This window comes from Pongo pygmaeus, chromosome 10 (assembly GCF_028885625.2).
Source record: "Pongo pygmaeus isolate AG05252 chromosome 10, NHGRI_mPonPyg2-v2.0_pri, whole genome shotgun sequence".
Classification (NCBI taxonomy): Eukaryota; Metazoa; Chordata; class Mammalia; order Primates; family Hominidae; genus Pongo; species Pongo pygmaeus.
The window spans coordinates 98,759,957-98,781,209 of record NC_072383.2 but is presented as its reverse complement, the minus strand read 5'-3'; the positions used below and the strand labels follow the sequence as shown (position 1 = coordinate 98,781,209).

General features: G+C 36.0%; 1 protein-coding gene across 8 annotated transcripts in view; it reads right to left on the bottom strand.

Moving 5' to 3' along the window:
- SCYL2 (SCY1 like pseudokinase 2) overlaps positions 1 to 21,253 on the bottom strand; it is a 71,638-nt gene that overhangs the window by 47,019 nt on the left and 3,366 nt on the right. For all 8 annotated transcript variants that reach the window (XM_054445666.2, XM_054445667.2, XM_063646614.1 and 5 more), the window contains exon 2: positions 8,499 to 8,703. In XM_054445666.2, the coding sequence (XP_054301641.1) occupies positions 8,499 to 8,675 (177 nt within the window). In that variant the 5' untranslated portion in view covers positions 8,676 to 8,703. The remainder of the gene's footprint in view (positions 1 to 8,498; positions 8,704 to 21,253) is intronic.

The window sequence follows — 21,253 nt, the reverse complement described above, 5'->3', positions numbered from 1 at the left end:
AGACATTAGTTTTCTATTTTATTCTCATTTTTTTCTCTTCTAATTATTTTCTTCTGTTCTGCATTTTTGCTACATTAGCATTATTATTTTCATAAATCAGCCTGGCAACTCAACCGTCTCATAGAGATTCACTGCCAAAAGTCCAATCCAATAAATTTCTCAAACATAACTTGTAAAATGAGGGTTCCTTATGTATATAAATGAGTTAAGGATATTAGAGGAGTAAGTCTCTGAAAAGTGGCAACAAAAAGGAATTATTTAGCACTGTAACTCAATTAAAACACAACATTCCCCCAAGCATTTGTAAATAAGGCAGCATTTACTACAATAAAACAACAGAGGATGTATTTATACAGCACTGGCATTAGATCAGAGGAGACTTTGAGTCAATTTCCCTTCAACTGACCAGCTGCCTTTGGGCAAGTTTTCTCAACAGAAAAAAAAAAAAGAATAAATAATAGTATGAATACCTCAAAGGACCACTGAAGAATAAGTGACACAGTAATATAAAAAGAACTTATTGTAACACCTGACATATTCAATTAATGTTAGCTAACGTCGTTACACCACTAACATCAAGACTTGTATTTTGTTATTTTTCTATTACTGATGAGTTTTCTGCTGACACACATCTGATCAATGACACATATATATGATCAATGACACACATTCAAGACCCATGGTCAAGAATCAACTTTGAAAGACAGAGATTCAACAACCTGTCAACTTGATAAGGAACATTAATATATTAAGCTAAACAAAATGATGTGATATAAACTCAATACCATTCCCATGTCACACAGAAATAAACATGCAGCGTAAGAATATAACAGTGATCAAGAGCCCAGTTTCCAGAGTCACACAAACCTAAAATGGAATTTAACTCCTGCCATTTATTATGTTGAGCCTGAACTCAAACCTTGGTCATTGTTATTTTCAGACCAGAGTCATAAAAGAAATGAGATAAAAAATGAAAATATAATACACTCTACAGCTAAAGTTTCAGGCATTAGTCTACTAGAAAATCTTACAAATAAAGAGGTTCCCAAGTCAACTATTTATATAATAGAAATAACAAGATAGCATTTGCATATTTATATGTGCCAAGCATTGTGCTAAGTACTTTTCAGAAATTATTCTATTCCTTACAGAAACCCTATGAGACAAATATTATATTAACTTTACAAATGAGGATGTTGTGGAGAAGATAAATGTTTTCTAAGACAAAAAAAAAGTCGAGTTTCAAACACAGTTAGTCCACAGGACTATATTTTTAGCCAAGACATTATTCTGTCGCCCCAGAAATAACACAGGGAAAATACGGAACACCAAAGCAAAACACGATGCATGTCTTCAAGAAAGAAATCAGTCATTTAGGCTGAGTAACAGCTTTAAATAGCACTCATATAAACACCTAATCTTAACTCCTGATCATTATGAGGCACAGGACAGCCAGGAGGTAAGTTTTACATAATACTAATTTGAACTAAAAGTAAATGACCTAAAACTTCAAGTTCCCATCTTGCCATTCATGTGCACAATCTTATTTTAGTAAGTCTTCTGCTATAACACATTTTATAAATGTATCCAATTTAAATGTGTTATGGCCGGCGTGGTAGCTCACGCCTGTAATCTCAGCACTTTGGGAGGCCTGGGTACTCCAAAGTGTCCAGCACTTTGGAGCCTAGGCAGCACAGCGGGATTCCATCTCAAAAAAAAAAAAAATTAAAATAAATAAATGTTTTATTTTTCAAGTCTTTTTTTTTTTTTCTTTTTTTGAGACAGGGTCTCACTCTATTACCCAGGCTGAAGTGCAGTGGCGCAATCATAGCTCACTGCAGCCTCCACCTCCTGGTCTCAAGTGATCCTCTCACCTCAGTCTCCCGAGTAGCTGGGACCACAGCCATGCATCACCATGCCCGGCACATTTTTTCATTTTTTTGTAGAGACGAGGTCTCACTATGTTGCCCAGGCTGGTCTCAAACTCCTGGACTCAAGCAATCCTCCCACCTCAGCCTCCCATAGTGTTGAGATTACAGGTGTCAGCCACTGTGCTCAGCTCAAGGTGTTCTAAGTATATATAAAAAAAGGACTACATGAAATAGCTCTTGCAGTTTCACCACAAGTAAAGAGGAACACTATAGTTCATGAAGAAAAGGAAAACACTGGCTGGGCATGGTGGCTCATGCTTGTAATCCCAACACTTTGTGAAAATGAGGCAGGAGGATGGTTTGACGCCAGGGGCTCGAGACCAACCTGGGCAACACAGTAAGGCCAAATCTCTTAAAAGAAAAAAAGAAAAGAAAAAAAAACTCACAAAATTCTCTCAGACAGTCCATTGTTTTAGGTCAAAGGTAAGTCCTAAATAAGTCAGAAGAGGTTATCAACTATCTTAAAAATACTTTCTCTGTTTCAATCAGTTGATTAAAATTAACCAATGTTAACAAGGTTGTGCTGTTAACCCTCAGGCCTCATACTGACTTCCTAAAATAAAACCATTACACTGTACAAAGCCTTTCATCAGAATACACCATAATCTAATTTCTAACTTACATTTTTCTTTTACTACTTTTCTATACTACCCACTCTGCTAACACATATCACTTATGCAAAAGTCCAGTCATCTTATATATATTACAATCTTCTTGAAGAAACAATGTCTTATGTGTCTCTGTATCTACCACAGAACTCAGCAGTTATGCCTAGAAGATACTCAGATGTCCATTGCTTACTGATAGTAAATAAAGATAAGCAATTAAAGCTTTTTATCATCTTTAATTAAAATATTTTTAAACTTTTTATTAATAAAAATTTCAAATATACAGAAAAGATCAAATAGCACAATCATCCAGTACATCTTCTGCTTAAGATTCAACAACTGTTAACTGTACTTAAATTGAGGGTTTTTAATACAAAAATTAGAACAAAATATAAGCAATATATGGTATCCTATTATTTATTTATTCATTGCATATTCTTTAAAAACATTGGCAAAGAAAGACACTTACTAAAAAGTATTTTTTCTCAATAGCCTAATTTAAACAAAAAAGGCTACGAAAGTATTCTAAAAGACCGTAGTATTTGTCACAACACAGTATATGTCCCATTTGATATAGACCTAATTTGTAATTTTTAAGAGCTACTTGTGAGCCAGGCATGGTGGCACATGCCTGTAATCCCAGTTACTTGGGAGGCTGAGGTGGAAGGATTGCTTCAGCCCAGGAGGTCAAGGCTGTAGGCTATGGTTGTGCCTGTGAATAGCCATTGCACTCCAGCCTGAGCAACATATTAAGACTCCCTCTCTGGAAAAAAACAACAACAAAAAAAAACCAAAGAAGCAATTTTGCTTACTACGAAGTTGAGCTCTGTTGATAACAAGATAGTTTTAAGTAATAAAATTTAAATTACATGATTTATAGTAATGTGTCTACGATTCTCTAACAGCGATCACGACCTCCACTAATCTAACCCTCAGAGGCACCAGAGGTGGCTTCTGGAACACAGATGTTCCCCGAGATCTCTATTTTATGGACCCTCATGACTGGCTGGTGGTGACTGTCAAGCATCACACACTTCATTTTTCATCTGATTTTGGGATAATGTTCCTTCTTCAAAACAGTAAAGCAAAATATAAACTTTTATTTATATTAAATTAAAAATAAGTTGCTGAGAAGAATGAAAGGTAAAAACATATACCCCTTAAAATTACTAGCCTATGATCATATTTTGTCTAAGTGACATGACTAGCAAATTTGGCTTCACATAAAAGTTTCCTTTATTTTAAAACTATTAATTATTCTAATTTAATTATGCTTTTGTATATACAATATTAGCAAGCCTCATCCATGAATACTGGCATCTGGATAACACAATGTATATTTTGTAGTAAGGAAGGGATTACATCCAACCCAACATTTGGCAGAGTGGATAAAATATGAACAACAATTAAGTATTTATTATATAATAATTACTAGAACTCAATCAATCTTCACTATCCTCACAGAAACAGTCATTTCAGGGAGATGTTATGAAGCCCCTGAAGTAGGGCAAAACTATCAGATCAACAAATACAACTTTTAAAGCAAACTAACACAAATCTACCCTATTTTTTTTTTTCAAGAAAAAAGGTCTACTGCAAAAGCAAATATAAGAAGTCATAATAAATGTAGGATACTAGAAGACTACTCATAAATGTTAAATGAATCAATTTTGAAGGGTAATTCCTTGACTACACAGAATCTTATGTCAAACTAAACAGAAGTGCTTAATAAATAAATGCTTAAATATCACATGACCAGGCAAAATTACATATATAAACATATACACATACACACACATTTTTTTAAACATCCTCTCCCAAAATAAATCCCTTAGCTTGATATTTGACAGTTGAAAGAAATTTCAAAGTCTAGAATTATTATTCTACTTGAAAGGAGGTAAAAATTAGGGACATAGCTGAGACAGAAATTAGACGTACGTGGTGTTTTATTGGAAATTATTTAAACAAATTAGCAGCCTTGATAGTCATAATATTCCTACCTAACAGATAACAGTATTCCAATTTTTAAAGGACATACATGTACGTATGTATGTATGTATGTATATGGTAAACATTTCTCATTTATTATTATATATAGCTTGGCCAAAATAAAAATTTCCATCTTTAATGGCTAGTTTAAATAAAGTATAACTTAAAAATTAGCAAAGTCAATGAAATCCAACCAAGAGTATTTGCCTCAGAAATACCTCTCAAATATTTATAACAAAGAACATAACAATGTTTGAAAAGAATACCTATATTCAAATGACCATTTTAAGCCTGAAAACATGAAACTGTGTAAAAAGACTAAGTCAGTTAGAAAGCTATTAACAAAAATATAATGGTATAAATTCTATGTTTGAATTACCTATCAGACATTTTTAAAGTTCAGAAGAGAGGGGAGCAGGGAATATTCCACTGAATTTTCAAAAATTAAATAAACCCTCCACCCAGAATGTCTAAAATTAAAAAGATTATATAACAAGATTGGCAGGGATGTGAAGAAACTGTAACTGCTGGTGGAAGTGTACACTGGCACCACACCGGAAAAATTATTTGGCAATGAACACATACACTACAACCTAGCAATCCCATACCTAGGTAATGCATCATATGTGCCAATGGCACATACAAGAATGTCTACAGCTGTACTCTATCAATGAAAAGAAAAACTGCATTGTTCAACAACACAGATATAGTTTATCCATATACTATTAAGGAAAAGGGGTCAAATACAAGAGTATATACAATTGCATTTAAATAAAGTTCAAAAACAGGCAAAATTATTCTAGTGTTAAAGGACAGGGTAGTGGTTATCCCTGGAGAGAAGGGGGTTAGGGATAATGACAGGAAAGGACACGAGTATTAGTAGTGTTTTTTTATTGGTCTGGATGCTGGTTACATGGGTGTATTCACTGTGAACATTTATCAAGCTGTACACTCATGATTTGTGCAATATTCTATAATACGCTGAACATGTTATTAAAAATAAGTTTATATTTTAAAAATTAATCAGACTACACAATTTTTTTTAGACAGAGTATCCCTACATTGTGCATGTTGGTCTCAAACTCCTGAGCTGAAGGGGTCCTTCCACCTTGGCCTCCCAAAGTGCTGAGACTACAGGCATGAGCCACCATGCCCGGCCAACACAATTTTTATTCTCTATATATTACCTGGAGATGTCTTTAGCATCCCTGCTGAGATTCCAGAAAAAAAATAATAGTGAGAAACTAAGAGCTGCTTCTAAATTAACACTCAAAAAAGAAACTAGGCCGGGTGCAGTGGCTCATGCCTATAATTCCAGCACTTTGGGAGGCCGAGATGGGTGGATCACTTGAGGTCAGGAGTTCGAGAGCAGTCTGGCCAACACAGTGAAACCCCGTCTCTACTAAAAATTCAAAAATTAGCCAGGCATGGTGGCGCACACCTGTAGTCCCAGCTACTTGGGAGGCTGAGGTGGGAGAATTGCTTCAACCCGGGAGGCAGAGGTTGCAGTGAGCCCAGATCGCGGCACTGCACTTCAGCCTGGGCGAAAGAGCGAGACTCTGCCTCAAAAAAAAAAAAAAGGAAAAGAAAAAGAAACTAAACAGCTCTAGAAGTGCATTAATAGCATACACCATTAGTATAAAACTCAAATAGTAGCTTAAAATGCCAATAAGCTATCATTAAAGAGGTATCAATTTCAACATGTTTACAAATTTTGTTATTTGGTAAATTTATCCAAATAAGAGCTGAAAAATCTTAATGTTTTATTCTTTTTTTTTTTTTTTTTTTGAGACGGCGTCTTGCTCTGTCACCTAGGCTGGAGTGCAGTGGTGCCATCTCGGTTCACTGCAACCTTCACCTCCCAGGTTCAAGAGATTCTCCTGCCTTAGCCTCCCGAGTAGGTGGTACTATAGGCGTGCGCCACCACACCCAGCTAATTTTTGTATTTTTAGTAGAGATGGGGTTTCACCATGTTGCCCAGACTGGTCTAAAACTCCCGACCTCAAGTGATCTGCTCACCTCAGCCTCCCAAAGTGCTGCAATCACAGGCATGAGCCACTGCACCTGGCCGTCTTCAAATATTAAAACTATGTGTGAAAATCCCCCGTCCCAAACCCCTAACCCATTGTTTACCTCAAAGTCAATGTCAAATTTAAGATCATATATGCTGCCATAAAACACAACTGCAATATGGCACAAGAAAGACTGAGAGGGTACAAAAGACACCCTGAGTCTTAATGCCTCTTTATGGAGAAAAAGAGATCAAGAACAGTTATCTTTTTTCATTATTTTTCTTCCAGGTTATCTAGATCAGTGCTATCAACAGAATTTTCTGTAATGACAGAAAGTTCTATATCTACATTGTCCAGTACAGTGGTCCTAGACTAGCCATATGTGGCCATGGAACATTTGAAATGTGACTAGCACAACTAAGGAATTTAAATTAATTTAACTTTGGCTACCATATTGGGTAGCACAGCTCTAGACTTATATTTGGTATGATTCACTGAATAAAAATGAGACAAATGAAAAAGAATTAAAACTTTTCAATTAAAGGGGAAATTTAAATGATGCTTCAATGTCAAGGTGCTTAAGGACTTAGCTATTCTTTAAAAAATTAACCAGTAGTAAAGACAGGTTATTCAGTTCTGACCCTTGCAAGTTGAAGGAGGCAAAAAAAGAAAATTTGAACCTATATCCACTGAGCTCACTGGTGTACCATCTTTCATTCCAAAGCAATAAATATAGAAAAAAAGTGGAATGTAGAAAAGTTCCCTAAGAAAATCCAGTGCTGACAGTTAGCAGTTGAGAATGGGGTTCTATCATTTGTGCCTGGTTCTCATGTTCTAGAAGTTCCAACATCATCAGGAGATTTCAGCATATGAACTACTGATATTACCACAACTACCTAGAACCTTTCTAGTTACACACAGAGATGCTATTATATATTACCACATCCTTAATAAAAATGCCTAATTTTATAAATTTGTTATTTTGTTTTCCCCTTATATAACTGATTGTAAAAGCAATTTGTGCTAGAATCAGAGGAGGTTGTTCATTTACAAAACTCATGACCTCATTAGTAGTTTTTAGGTAGTCAATACTCAAGAAACCATTTACTTTTTTGGATGAGCTTATGGTGAACTGAAGAAAAAGCAATGTTCAAAAGTAACAAATCGTCAGCATTTCAAATGCAGATCAACTCTGAATTTCAATAAAGACTTCCAAATGGCAATAAAAACAAGATTTAACAGGTTGAATACAAATGACATACCAGCAATTTATCATAGGACCAAGATTCCTATTTCATAAAAGGATAACCAAAGCCAATTCGGTCTTCAATGTACTTACCTGGGAAATAAGCTAACTTTGGAAAAGTAGCAAATAATGCATACCCACAACTGTATGATTGTGGTAGTCATTGGGAGGTATATATAAGAAATCCTTTACATTTTACAACCCATATATTTCACTTGTAGGGAAGTAAAAGACTTTTGAAAACAGTGATTTTGGCCGGGCACAGTGGCTCACGCTGTAATCCCAGCACTAAGACTGCACTGAGGCACACTTAACGTTGAAAAATTTAACCGGGTATTTTGCCGGTAACATATTGACAAATATGAAAAGAAAATTTAAGAAACATGGCAATTTCTATCCTAAAACATATACTTTGCTAAATATTACAATCTAATATACTCGTTTGCTCAACTGACATGTTTATTAAGTAAGCAAAATTAGATTTCAAGATGATATGGTATGTCAAACAGTATATATGTAGCCAGCAGATTCAGAGCATGTTTAAAAGCATTTGTTTTTTTGTATGACTTCATAAGATAAAATGAGAACTAAAGAACCCATTTAAGAACCTATTAAAGAACTTTTGGCATTTCTTAACATAAAAATGCATACATGCATCTTATGGTTCTTAGCATGTGTGTTTTTTCCAACTGGATGCTGAATTAAAACTTACCTGCTTTGTTGACTTTTTTGTGCCATTAAAAATCTTCCAAGCTAGCCCATTGCCACCACTGGCAATGTGTCGACCAACATCAAATTCTCTAGTGACAGGATTTCCCATTACAGCACTAGTGACATCAGCTGTTACTTTTGTAACAGTACTCTTCAATTTATTAAGCATGGACTCCATGGCTGCAATATTGGGTAGTTATAGTTACCTAGAAAAACAGAAGGATAGTGGGGAACTGATCATTTCTTATCTGTATAAGCATTTATTCATAGTTTAATTTGAAAAGTGTAACATCTCCCAAACAGTGAACAGAATAATCCTATATAGATAAAAGTTGTATGTTGGTTTTATCTTCAGAGAACCCAATACACTTTAGTACAAATGTAAGTCCAGATATCAAACTGTTCGTTTCAACCTCAGTTCTCACTGACCAGGAAAAGATATACTCACACTTGACAATGACATTAAGAAAGAGAATGAATATTGTTCAACTGTATAACATTGATCCTTTAAGACTTAAAGTGGGGGATGGGCATGGTGGCTCACGCCTATAATACCAGCACTTCGGGAGGCCAAGGCAAGCAGATCACCTGAGGTCAGAAGTTTGAGACCCGTTGGCCAACATGGTGAAATGCCATCTCTACTAAAAATACAAAAATTAGCCAGGCATAGTGGCGGGTGCCCGTAGTCCCAGCTACTTGGGAGGCTGAGGCCCAAGAATCACTTGAACCCAGGAGGTGGAGGTTGCAGTGAGCTGGGATTGCGCCACAGCACTCCAGCCTTGGTGACAGAGTGAGATTGCATCTCAAAAAAAAAAAAAAAAAAAAAAAAAAAGACTAAAAGTGGGGTTTGTGGGGGTTTGTGGGGTTTGGGAGGCTGAGGCAGGAGGATCACTTGAAACCAGGAGTTCAAAATCAGTCTGGCCAACGTGGCAAAAAACCATCTCTACAAAAAATACAAAAATTAGCCAGGCATGGTGGCGCTTGCCTATAATCCCAGCTACTAGGGAGACTGAGGTACAAGAATTGCTTGAACCCGGGAGATGGAAGCTGCAGTGAGTCAAGAGTCAAGATCGCACTACTGCACTCCAGGCTGGGTGACAGCACGAGACTCTGTCTCAAAAACAACAACAACAACAACAACAACAAATATAGAAGGTCTGACTCTCACTTCACATTAAACATTTATTCTTATTTTTTCTTTTTCCACCCCTTTTCACAGGTGTTGATCACTTCACATTAAAAACAACAATATACAACTTAAAAGATGCTAATGCTTTACTAAGCAATAAACTTGTACTTTCTTTTTTTTTTTTTGAGACGGAGTCTCGCTCTGTCACCCAGGCTGGAGTGCAGTGGCACCAACTTGGCTCACTGCAAGCTCTGCCTCCCAGGTTCACACCATTCTCCTGCCTCAGCCTCTCGAATAGCTGGGACTACAGGCGCCCACCACCACGCCTAGCTAATTTTTTCTATTTTCTAGTAGAGACAGGGTTTCACCGTGTTAGCCAGGATGGTCTCGATCTCCTGACCTCGTGATCTGCCCGCCTCGGACTCCCAAAGTGCTCGGATTACAGGCGTGAGCCAATGCACCCAGCCTATTTTCTTTATTATTATTTTTCTGTAGAGACAGGGTCTTGCTATGTTGCCCAGGCTGGTCTCAAACTCCTAGCCTCAAGTGATCTTCCCATCTTGGTCTCCCGAAGTGCTGAGAACAGGCATAAATAAGCCACCACACCTAGCCCAAATTGGTATTTTATAAAAAGTTTTGTTATTAAAATAATAATTACATTCAACTATGAAATCATTTAAGAATATTTCCTAAAAGAGAAGCATTGGCCAGGCATAGTGGCTCAGGCTTGTAATCCCAGCACTTTAGGAGGCTGATGGAGGTGGATCACTTGAGCTCACGAGTTCGAGACCAGCCTGCGAAACATGGAGAAACCCTGTCCCTACAAAAAATTCGAAAATTAGCCAGGAATGGCAGCATGTGCCTGTAGTCCCAGCTACTTGGGAGGCTGAGGTGGAAGGATCGTTTGAGCCCGGGAGGGGGAGGCTGCAGTGAGCTGAGACAGCACCACTGCACTCCCGCCTGGGTGACAGCCAGGCTCTATCTCAAAAAAAAAAAAAAAACAAAGCACTGATGGTAAAGGGACAATAAAATACATACAAGCATAAAGTCAGAAGATTATTTTTAGAATTTTACATAGCTTTGTTATTAATGACTAGTGTCATTAATGAATACTTATCATTTAATTGGTAATTTTTAATAAGCATAATGATCAGTAGTTGTTACACGTTGAATATTTATCCCAAATGCTTGGGACCAGAAGTGTTTTGGATTTTTTAATTTTTTCAGATGTTGGATGCTTGCATTATATACTTACTGACTGAGCAATCCTAATTCAAAAATCCAAAATCCGAAATGCTCCAAAGAGCATTTCCTTTAAGCACCATGTCACTGCTCAAAAAGTTTCAGATTCTGGAGCATTTCAGATTTTTGGATTAGGGATATTCAACCTGTATTAATAATTAGTAATTGCCAGGCTTAACTTTTCTCCTTTGGTAAATTAAAATAGACTCTAATTGTGATGATGTCTGTTGACATCTTTAGTTGAAGAAAGCTAAAGGAAGCTTTCTTCAAACTAGAATGTCTGTATCTCTAGGGTTACATGAAGACTTTTCAGGGAATACATGGGCATAGACAGTTTGAAGGTAGCAGTTCCTAATCTGGAGTCAGGTAAAGACTTCAAAGAGAATTAGAGGTATTATTAGGCCCCCATACTAGGTTTTATTATTGAATGCATTAAACATATATAAAACCATTTTGTAGTTATGAAAATGTTATTACAATTATTTCAAAATAATTTTTTCTATACATTTTATTTCATACATTTAAAAATATTACTCTAAGTAAATAAATGAATAAATCACTCTAACTTCTGGCCATGAGGAAGGAACAAAGAGTGAATTTGCCCTCTTGCTTTTAACAACTAGAAAACTGAACAAAATGTATGAAACACATTTTTTCAGACATTAAACAGGCAGCAAGAGCCTTTGATCCCAGTAAGAAAGAGAACAAGAGAACCAGGATTGCCCCAGAGGCACATTCCAAACTACAGAGCATAGAGCAGAATTCCAGGTAGCTATCCAGCTGAATTGAGAAGGTGGAGGGACAAACTGGCATTCAAGAATGCGGAGGTAGATGAAAGTTCTGAGATACAATTTCAAAGTGAATGAAGCTATGCTGAAGAAAAGGCAAACCGGTCCCCTTCATGCTCTGTTCCCTGGTCCCACACATGCTTATGCATAGTGTGACACTCCACTAGGTCTGGCAAGAACCAAACTGGAGAGCTATGAGTTGAATAGTTTCAAAGTTCACACAAGGCTACAAATCATTCGATATCTTGTCAGCCAGAGTAGTGAGTCTTCACTGACCACTAAGACATTCAGCAGAAACCTGTAAGAACCATGCCTTAATAGTGGGGTAAACCACCCTTAGAGTAAAAGCTAATCTAAATCTACTCTAAAATCAATTCTCAAATGACCAAAGTAATAATAAATTACTAAACTGCCTACCAGAACAAAACCTAATAGTCATGAAAAACACATAACATGCACAAAAAAATTCAGATACTAAACAATGTAATATTCACAATATTAAGCAGGCAATCAATAACTATCAGACATGCCAAGAAGCAAGACGATGTGACTTATACAACAGTAGACCCCAACCCCTAGGCCGCAGATCAGTACCAGTCCATGGCCTATTAGGAACCGGGCTGCAGAGCAGGAGGTGAGCAGTAGTTGAGCAAGCATTACTGCCTAAGCTCCGCCTCCTGTCAGATGGGTGGCAGCAATAGATTCTCATAGGAGCTTGAACCCTCCTGTGAACTGCACATGCGAGGGATCTAGGTTGTGTGCTCCTTATGAAAATCTAATTAATGCCTGATGATCTGAAGTAGAAGAGTTTCACCCTGAAACCAAGCCCCCCACCCCCCATCCGTGGAAAAACTGTCTTCCACGAATCCGGTCCCTGGTGCCAAAAAGGTTGGGGACTGCTGCTATACAAAGCTCCAAGAAATTAAATAAACCACACACAGGATAAACACAAAGAAAACCATACATAGATATACCAAATAGCTGAAAATCAGTGATTAAAAGAAAAATCTTAAAAGCAGCCACAGAAAACAGGTAAATTACATATAAGAACAAAGATAAGAATTTCCCCAGACTGGCAGGGCGCGGTGGCTCACGCCTATAATCCCAGCACTTTGGGAGGCTGAGGCAGGCAGATCACAAGGTCAAGAGATGGAGACCATCCTGGCAAACATGGAGAAACCCCATCTCTACTAAAAATACAAAAATTAGCTGGGCATGGTGGTGAGCGCCTGTAGTCCCAGCTACTCAGGAGGCTGAGGCAGAAGAATTGCTTGAACCCGGGAGGTGAGGGTTGCAGTAAGCCGAGATCGCACCACTGCACTCCAGCTTGGCGAGGGAGCAAGACTCCATCTCAAAAAAAAAAAAAAAAGAATTTCCCCAAATTTGGCAGAAACAACACATGCCAAAGAACAACTGAATGAGGTCTTTAAACTGCTAAAGGAAACTGTCAACCTAGAATTCTACAGGTTGGGGAAAAAACTTTCAAAACTCAATGTGAAATAAAGACATTTTCAGAAAAACAACAGATAATCACTATAAAAACTATTAGAGCTGGGAGGATCACTTGAGCCCAGCAGTTCGAGATGAGCCTAGGCAACACAGTAAGACCCCATCTCTACAAAAAATAGAAAAATTATCCAGGTATGGTGTCATCTGACTGTAGTCTCATCTACTCAGGAAGCTGAGGCAGAAGAATCAATTAAGACCAGGAGGTGGAGGCTGCAGTGAGTTGTGATTGCACCACTGCACTCCAGCCTGGGTGACAGAACAAGACACTGTCTCTACAAAAAAAAAAAAAAAAAAAAAAAACAAAACAAAACAAAACAAAACTAAACTTAAAAGTTTTTAAAGCAGAACCATAAAAATAAAAAATGATGTGGGTATATTAAAAAATACTTTCCATGTCATAATATCTTTAAAAGATAGTTGATCATTTAAAGCAAAAATAATAAAAATGTATTGTGTTTATTATATGTAGAAGAAACTGTGACAAGAAAGAACAGGAGGGGAAATGTAAGCATATTTTTTAAAGATCCTTACATTTTATTTGAGGCAGTACAGTATCATTTGAAGGCAGGTTGTGGTATTTAAAGTTAAAAGATATATACTGTAAACCCTAGAATAATAACAAAATAAAAATAACAACAAAATAATAAAGTGATATAACTAAATTGTAGAGATAAAATAAACCCTAAAGTAAACTGAATATAAATAAAGCAGAAAAGAGGAAGGAACAAAAAACAAATGCGGCAAATACAAAATAAATAGCAAGATGGTTGACTTAAATCCAACCATATCAAAAAATCACATTAAGTGTAAATAATTTAAAATTTCAATTACAAGGCAGAGGTTGTCAAATTGGATAAAAAAGCAAGACCTAACTATATGCTGCTTACAAAAAGCCACTTTAAAAGTATAAAAACACAGGTAAAAGAATGTCAAAGTATACCAAGCTGGAGTGGCAATATTAGTAACAGAATAAGCTTGAAGACAAAGAGGTCATTTTGTAATGACAAAGTTGTCAATTCACCAAAAAGATATAACAATACTAAATATGTACACACCCAATAAGAGAACTTCAAAATAAATGCAGCAAAAAGTGGCAGAACTGATAGAAGAAACAGACAAATTCATAATTATAATTGGAGACTTCAAGAGTTCTCACTTAGTAACAGACACAGACCAAGCAGAGAGAAAAATCAGTAAGGATAGACTTCAACAGCACTATCAAACAACCTGACCTCTACAAATGACAAATTGTTTTCATGTAGACATGTAACCACTTGACTAAAAATTGTTTTCATGTAGACATGTAACATTCACTAAAATGAACTATATGTTGGGCTATGAAACGAGTCTCAAAATACTTATAACTACTGAAATAATACAAACTATTCTCTGACTACAATAAAATTAAACTAGAAATCAATAATAGATTAAAATATATAGAAAAACTGCAAATATATGGAAATTAATCAACACTTTTAAATAATCCAAGGGCTAAAAAGGAAATCACAAAGAAATTTTTAAAATATTTTGAAGAGAATGAAAACGAAAATGAAAATTTGTGGGTCGTAACTAACGCAGTACTTACAAAGAAATCTATAGCTGTAAATGTTTATGTTAGGGAGTTTAAAAGTCCATAATAATGGTCTAAGCTTCCACCTTAGGAAGTTAGAAAAAGAGAAAATTAAAATAAGTAGACAGAAGAGGAGGAATCAATGAAAGAGATTGAATTTAATGTAATATTTATTTAATAGAGAAACGAAAAAGAGGAAAAAAAAATCCAATGAAGTAAAAAAAAAAGTTTTGAAAAGATCAATGAAATCAGTAAAACTCTAGCTATATTGATCAAGAAAATTTTAGCAAGGTGCAGTGACTCATGCTTGTAATCCCAACACTCTGGGACACTAAAGCTGAAGGATCACTTGAGCCCAGGAGTTCAAGACCAGCCCAAGCAACATAAGGAGACCCTGTTTCTACAAAAAAAAAATAAAATAAAATTTGCAGGGCATGGTGGTGTGTGCTTATGGTCCCAGCTACTTGGGAGGCTGAGGTGGAAGTATTGCTTAAGCCTGGGAGGCCAAGGCTGCAGTGAGCCATGACTGTGCCACTCCCCTCTGGCCTGCGTGACAAAGAGTGGGATCCTGTTTCAAAAATAAAAATAAAAAGAAAGAAAATAAAAATTTTAAAAGACACAAATGACCAATAACAGAAATTCTACAGATTCTAATTCTAAAGCTTCTAAATGAATAGGGTATATCATCAAACATTTAAGGAAAAAAATCATACCAAGTCTATACAAACTCTCCCAGAAAACAGAAGAGGAGAGGATACTTTCCATTTCATGTTATGTAGTCGGCATTACCTTGACATCAAACCAAATAATCCCGTGGCAATAAAATTGCAAACCAATGTCCCTTGTTAATATGTAAAAATCCTTAAGATATTAGAACATCACATCCAACCTCACGACCAAATGGGGTTCACTTCAGGAATGCAATGTTAATTCAACTTTTAAAAATGAATCCATGTAATTCACATTAACTGAATAATGAAAAAAAGCAAGATAATCTCAGTAGAGGCAGAAAAAAAATTGACAAAATTCAATACCAATTCATAATAAAAACTCTCAGGAAACTAAGAACAGGAAGGAACTTCCTCAACCTGATAAATAGCACCTCTGAATATTTACAGCTAACATTATATTTAAAGATAAAATACTAACCACTTTTCTCCCTAAGTTTCAGAACAAGGTAAGTATACCCACTTTTACCACTTCTATTCAATATTCCAATAGAGGTCCTAACCAAGGCAATAAAGCAAGAAAATGAAATAAAAGGCATTCAGACTGCGAAGAGAGAAAATAATTTATTCCTAAATGACACAACTGCATACACAGAACATCAGAAGGAATGAATCTACAAAAAAGCTATCAGAACGAATACATGAGTTTGGCAAGATAGTAGAATACAAGAACAACATATTTGAAAAGATTGTATTTCTAGGCTGGGCATAGTAATTCATGCCTGTAATCCCAGCACCTTGGGAGGGTGAAGTGGAAGGATTGCTTGAGTACAGGAGTTTGAGATCAGCCTGGGTAACATATCAAGACTCCAAAAAGCTTTTAAAAATTAGCCAGGAGCAGTAGCACATGTCTGCAGTTCCAGCTACTCAGTAGGCTGAGGTGGAAGGATCACTTGAACCTGGGAGGTTGAGGATGCAGTGAGCTGTGATCACACTAATGCACTCCAGCCTGGGTGACAGGGTGAGACCCTGTCTCAAAAAAAAAAAAAAAAAAAAGAAATTGCATTTCTATGTATTTCTATTAGAAAATATAAAATTTAAAAATAGTTTCAAGGACATGAAATACCTATGAATAAATTTAACAAGCTATGCAAGATCTATACAATGAAAACAAAATATTGCTAATAGAAACTGAAGAAAACCTAAATAAATGGAACGATATACCACGATCATGAATTGGAAGATTCAATATGGTTAATGTGTCAATTATCCCCAATAATCTAGAAACTCAATGCAATTCAACCAGAATCCCAGCAGGCTTTCTGTAGAAAGTGACAAACTGATTCTAAAATATTATTGTGAGAAGCGATCCACGGGCTTTACTAAATTGTCAAAAGGGTCTATGGCACAAACCAAGGTTTTAAAGCCCTATCACTCTCCAAATTGTCAACTTCCATGTGTACTCTTTCCTAAAACTGATTTGCCTGAGACCAAGTCTATGTCCTGAAGATTTTCCTTAACCACTTCTTTGTTCACAATTTTTTCCCACTTGACTAAAACAAAGTATTTCTCTCAGCCATCCCAGTGTTACTGTAGGCCATTTTCCTAGGTGTAAAAAATTTTGTGGGAGGAGGGGGATGCAATCTGTGGATTTAATTCTAAAAGAAAGCCACTTAAGAGTAAAGCACAAGGAAGTTTGATAAAAAAAAATACTGAAGGAGGCTGTACCTTGCTTCTTTCAGGACAGATGTTAATAACAACAAGAACCCATGCCTTAGCTATCACAGAACTACAGTTAAGAAGATGATTGTCACAGAGATATACAGGAACACATTTATTTCAATTGATAAACTCCAAGATTTTGATAAAGTAAAGCACTATCACAATATACAACAATTTAGAAATTAGATCTTTTGCAACTATTTAAACTCTTGACAAAAAACTCCAGCTGTGATCAACTTAAAAAATCTGCAAAAGGAGCACGTTATTCAAAATTATTGGATACACAAGCAAAAATATTTGAAGACCACTGATCTCAGGTAGTTTGTATCCTGTTTTCTCTATTAATGAAATTATACTTACGTAAATATAACCCACTTTCTTCTATTAAAGATTTGAACTGTCTGTAAATGGAAATGGAGACTCACTTTCCCTTTTTAATTTAATGCTGCATTTTTGTAAGCAGCTAGAAAATGTTGCTACTGGCATTATGAAAACATTTACTGGCTATGCCAAGTTGTTCTCTATGAACATCTGCTGTTGATTTTGATGGGAAGGTGAAAGGATATAAAATTCTATGTAAAACCATACGTATCTATTCCTCTAACACTGCCTGACAAGCTATATATTAAATGCCATGCATCTTGTTATACACTGAGAATACAGAGGTTCTGCTTTTTAGGGACTCCGTCCTATAGCAGACTCAGTCCTCCAAAGAGTTACAGCAATTAACTTGTAGTAAGAATGTACATGCTATGGAAATATTAAGATGGGCTCAAAACTATAAAGTAAGGGGGGAAGGAGTATTCCGGAAGGGATTATAATACCATGTGCCAAGATATGTAAGAGAGGAAGACTACCGTGTGGTCTACAAACTAGAGTTACATATAAAAACAAAGTATATTTTCAGAATTGATATTCAAATTTGAGATGCTATCCATCATCCAGAGTCAACACTGATGTATGTACGGCAGAGAACAGGCATGGAAACTCATTTGGTGGTTTAATATTTACTGAGTATCCACTATGTATCTGATACCATATGAGAAACTGGGAAGGAAGTAAATGAAAAATAACCTATGAAAAATCTTACAACAAAGGGGAAAGACAGACAAGTAAAACCACCACAGCACTAGCCTACAGAGTGATAAAACGCTACAGAATATACATGCACAGTGTTACAGGAACAAAAAGAAGAGGAATAGAATGTTTCCCAAAAACAGTAATGCTAATGCTAGAGGAGTAAACTGGATAAAGGATAGGAGAACTGTAGGAGTAAAATCACAAAGGAAAAACCAAGTTCAGTTAAAAGCTGAAGAAAAAGAAGAAAGTATGGCAAAGGAGGCTAAAAAGCCAGATCACCAAGGACACTGAGTAGTAAGAAATCAAGCTATGGAAGCCACAGAAGGGTCTCAGGCATCAGTAAGATGATCAATCACTCTATCAAGCAGAGTGAAAGATATACTAAAGGTGGAGGCTGAGAATATGGCAAGACTGAAGAGAACTTCAATATGCAATTCAGGGATGTTTATAATTCAGAATATATATGAAGCAAGAAAATAAAGGAAATACGGACAAGGAAGATAGAGAAGAGATGGCGGGTAAAGGAGGTATTTCAAAGGTGCTAGTTATACAGATATTTATTTCATATTTACATGTTAAACTACGTTATATACTTTCATGTGTTATATCTCACATTTTAAACAAAATTTTCAAGGGAGAAGGGTTGCTGATTTACAAAAATAGCAGTGAGAAAGGAGAAGAAAGGAAAAATTAAGAAATAAGTTAACACCAAGAGAAGAAAAGGACAAAACTAAGAATCCTACCCCACCTCCAATTTCAGAGTCTAGGTGGAAGATGAAGCCATTTACCAAGGACATATAGAAGCCAGTTGTTTTATAGGGGAAGAACTCAACTTTGGACTTGTAGAATTTGAGCTGCCTGAATGACACTCAGATGGAGATATCTAGTAGGTATTTAGACATGCAGGCCAAAAACTTAGAAAAAACCGTCCAGACTGAAGGTAAAAATTGGTGCACCATGAGCCAGTATGGTAGACTATGGCCTTGAAAAATATCACCCAAGGAGACCCAAGAAGAATACCATGAAAATTACAGAAGGCCAAAGACAGAGTAACCTCCAACGAGCCTGTAAAATAAGACCTGAACTTAAACGAGATTTTGAATTATTAGCATAGCCATTTGACATGTAAGAAACCTAGAGTCCAAATATCTTTTCTTAAAATGATAGCTTTTCATTTTTCCTTTGATTAATGAAGAAAAAAGCCTATATTTTCCAATGACAAAGTTATAAATGATGGAAATTCTTAGTCATGTAAGGCATTTTTCATTGTACACCATTTATTATAATTCACTTGAAATTCAACCATCTTCCCTTCCTAAATCTCAGTCAAAATACGATTTGGGGTAGCTTCAGTATGATACCAAGATTGTGTATCTCTCTACCATCTAGCTCAGCCATCACCTGGCTTTCAATAGAACCTGTATGTAGATCTGTTGTAATACTAGATTTTACGTGCACCTGGCAGAAAGTAGGATGAGTATTACAGCACCTGACAGCAGGTAGCTGAAAGGAACTGGCAATTCTTTCAGTCCTGCCTGCTCATGAATTCTAGATACAGTAAGAAATGTAACAGGTAAAATCATATTTATGCTTAAGAAAGACTTCTTGAATTTTCAAACAACATGACTACAAACAGTCCTATACTTCCCCAACAATATATTTTTATTTTTTCCCCAGCTTCCCAAGCTTACAATCCCAAGAATAAAATATTATAAAGCAGAATGAGCTTCCATTTTTGTTGAAGTCACTGCAATGCAAATAAAAGGCTTACTGTAATTACATCTGGCAATGAAGTTACATTTAATAACTTTCAGTCTCATGGCACCTAGCAGAGACTAGACTTTCAAAAAGCACAAAATAATAGACACTGACTACAAAGAACAACAATATAAAACAAAGAAACTCAAAATAGTTTGCTTTATCCCTTAAAGGGGCACAAAGGTCTGAGATTTGTATGTAAATGCCTGAAAATAAGTGAATACCATTTATATAATCATTTATAGTTATTCAACGAATTTTTGTAATTCTAATTAAGAATTACATTCAAGAATTACATTCAGAAGACATGAAATACGGTTAAATGCTTCACAAAATCTGGGGGAAAATATGTGTGCTTATACTCCCATATGCAGTACTTACCTGTTTGTATCTAAAGAAAGATGATCTTAAGATATTCTCACTCTCTCTTTTTTTTTTTTTTTCTTGCTGCTCTGCAAGGAGCAGGGCTAACCTTAAGGCCAGAGTTGGCCTTAAGATGTATTCTTGAAATATACATTTCTGCTTGTGGGAGCACTCAGAGATTACTAGAAGTTTTTTAAAAGAAAGTTTTTAAAAACTGGATAATGCTCTTCTTTGTTCTATACAGAAATCATGTTTAATCTTATACAGAACAAAGATTAAACCAGCTGAGTATAATCATTCTCTTTACAATTACAAAGAGTATCTAATTATCAGACACAGTTGAGCCAGAACAGATTACAGAAGACAAGCCTGATTTTAAAAACGAACATAAAAAACTGAAGAGACTTAGCAATGTACAGCCAAGTTAGTACACAAATTATTGGGTACCTATTAGGTGAAAAGCACCATGCTAAATGCAGTGGGAGAAACAAGAAGTAAAACATTCAGTTTCTGTCATTGGTCACAAATTTTAAGACCACTGTACAATGAGATTTAAAAAGCAACATGAGGCCAGGCGCAGTGGCTCACGCCTGTAATCCTAGCACTTTGGGAGGCCAAGGCAGGAGGATCACTTGAGCTCAGGAGTTCGAGACCAGCCTGGGCAACATAGTGAGACCCTGCCTCTATGTAAATAAAAATATTAAAAAAAAAAAAAAAAACATGAAATTTCAGGCAACATATGCTTAAATATCAAATTAGTAATTTAAACAATAAGTAAGATCTGAGGAAAGATTACATCCAAGTTTTTTGAAGCCACTTCCAGCCCATGTAATCAGTGAACTATATAGTTTTTCAACAAGAAGTTAATCAGATTCTGGAAATTATTGTAATTTTTTTTTTAAAGCAGTAGCAGAGGGGTGACAGTTT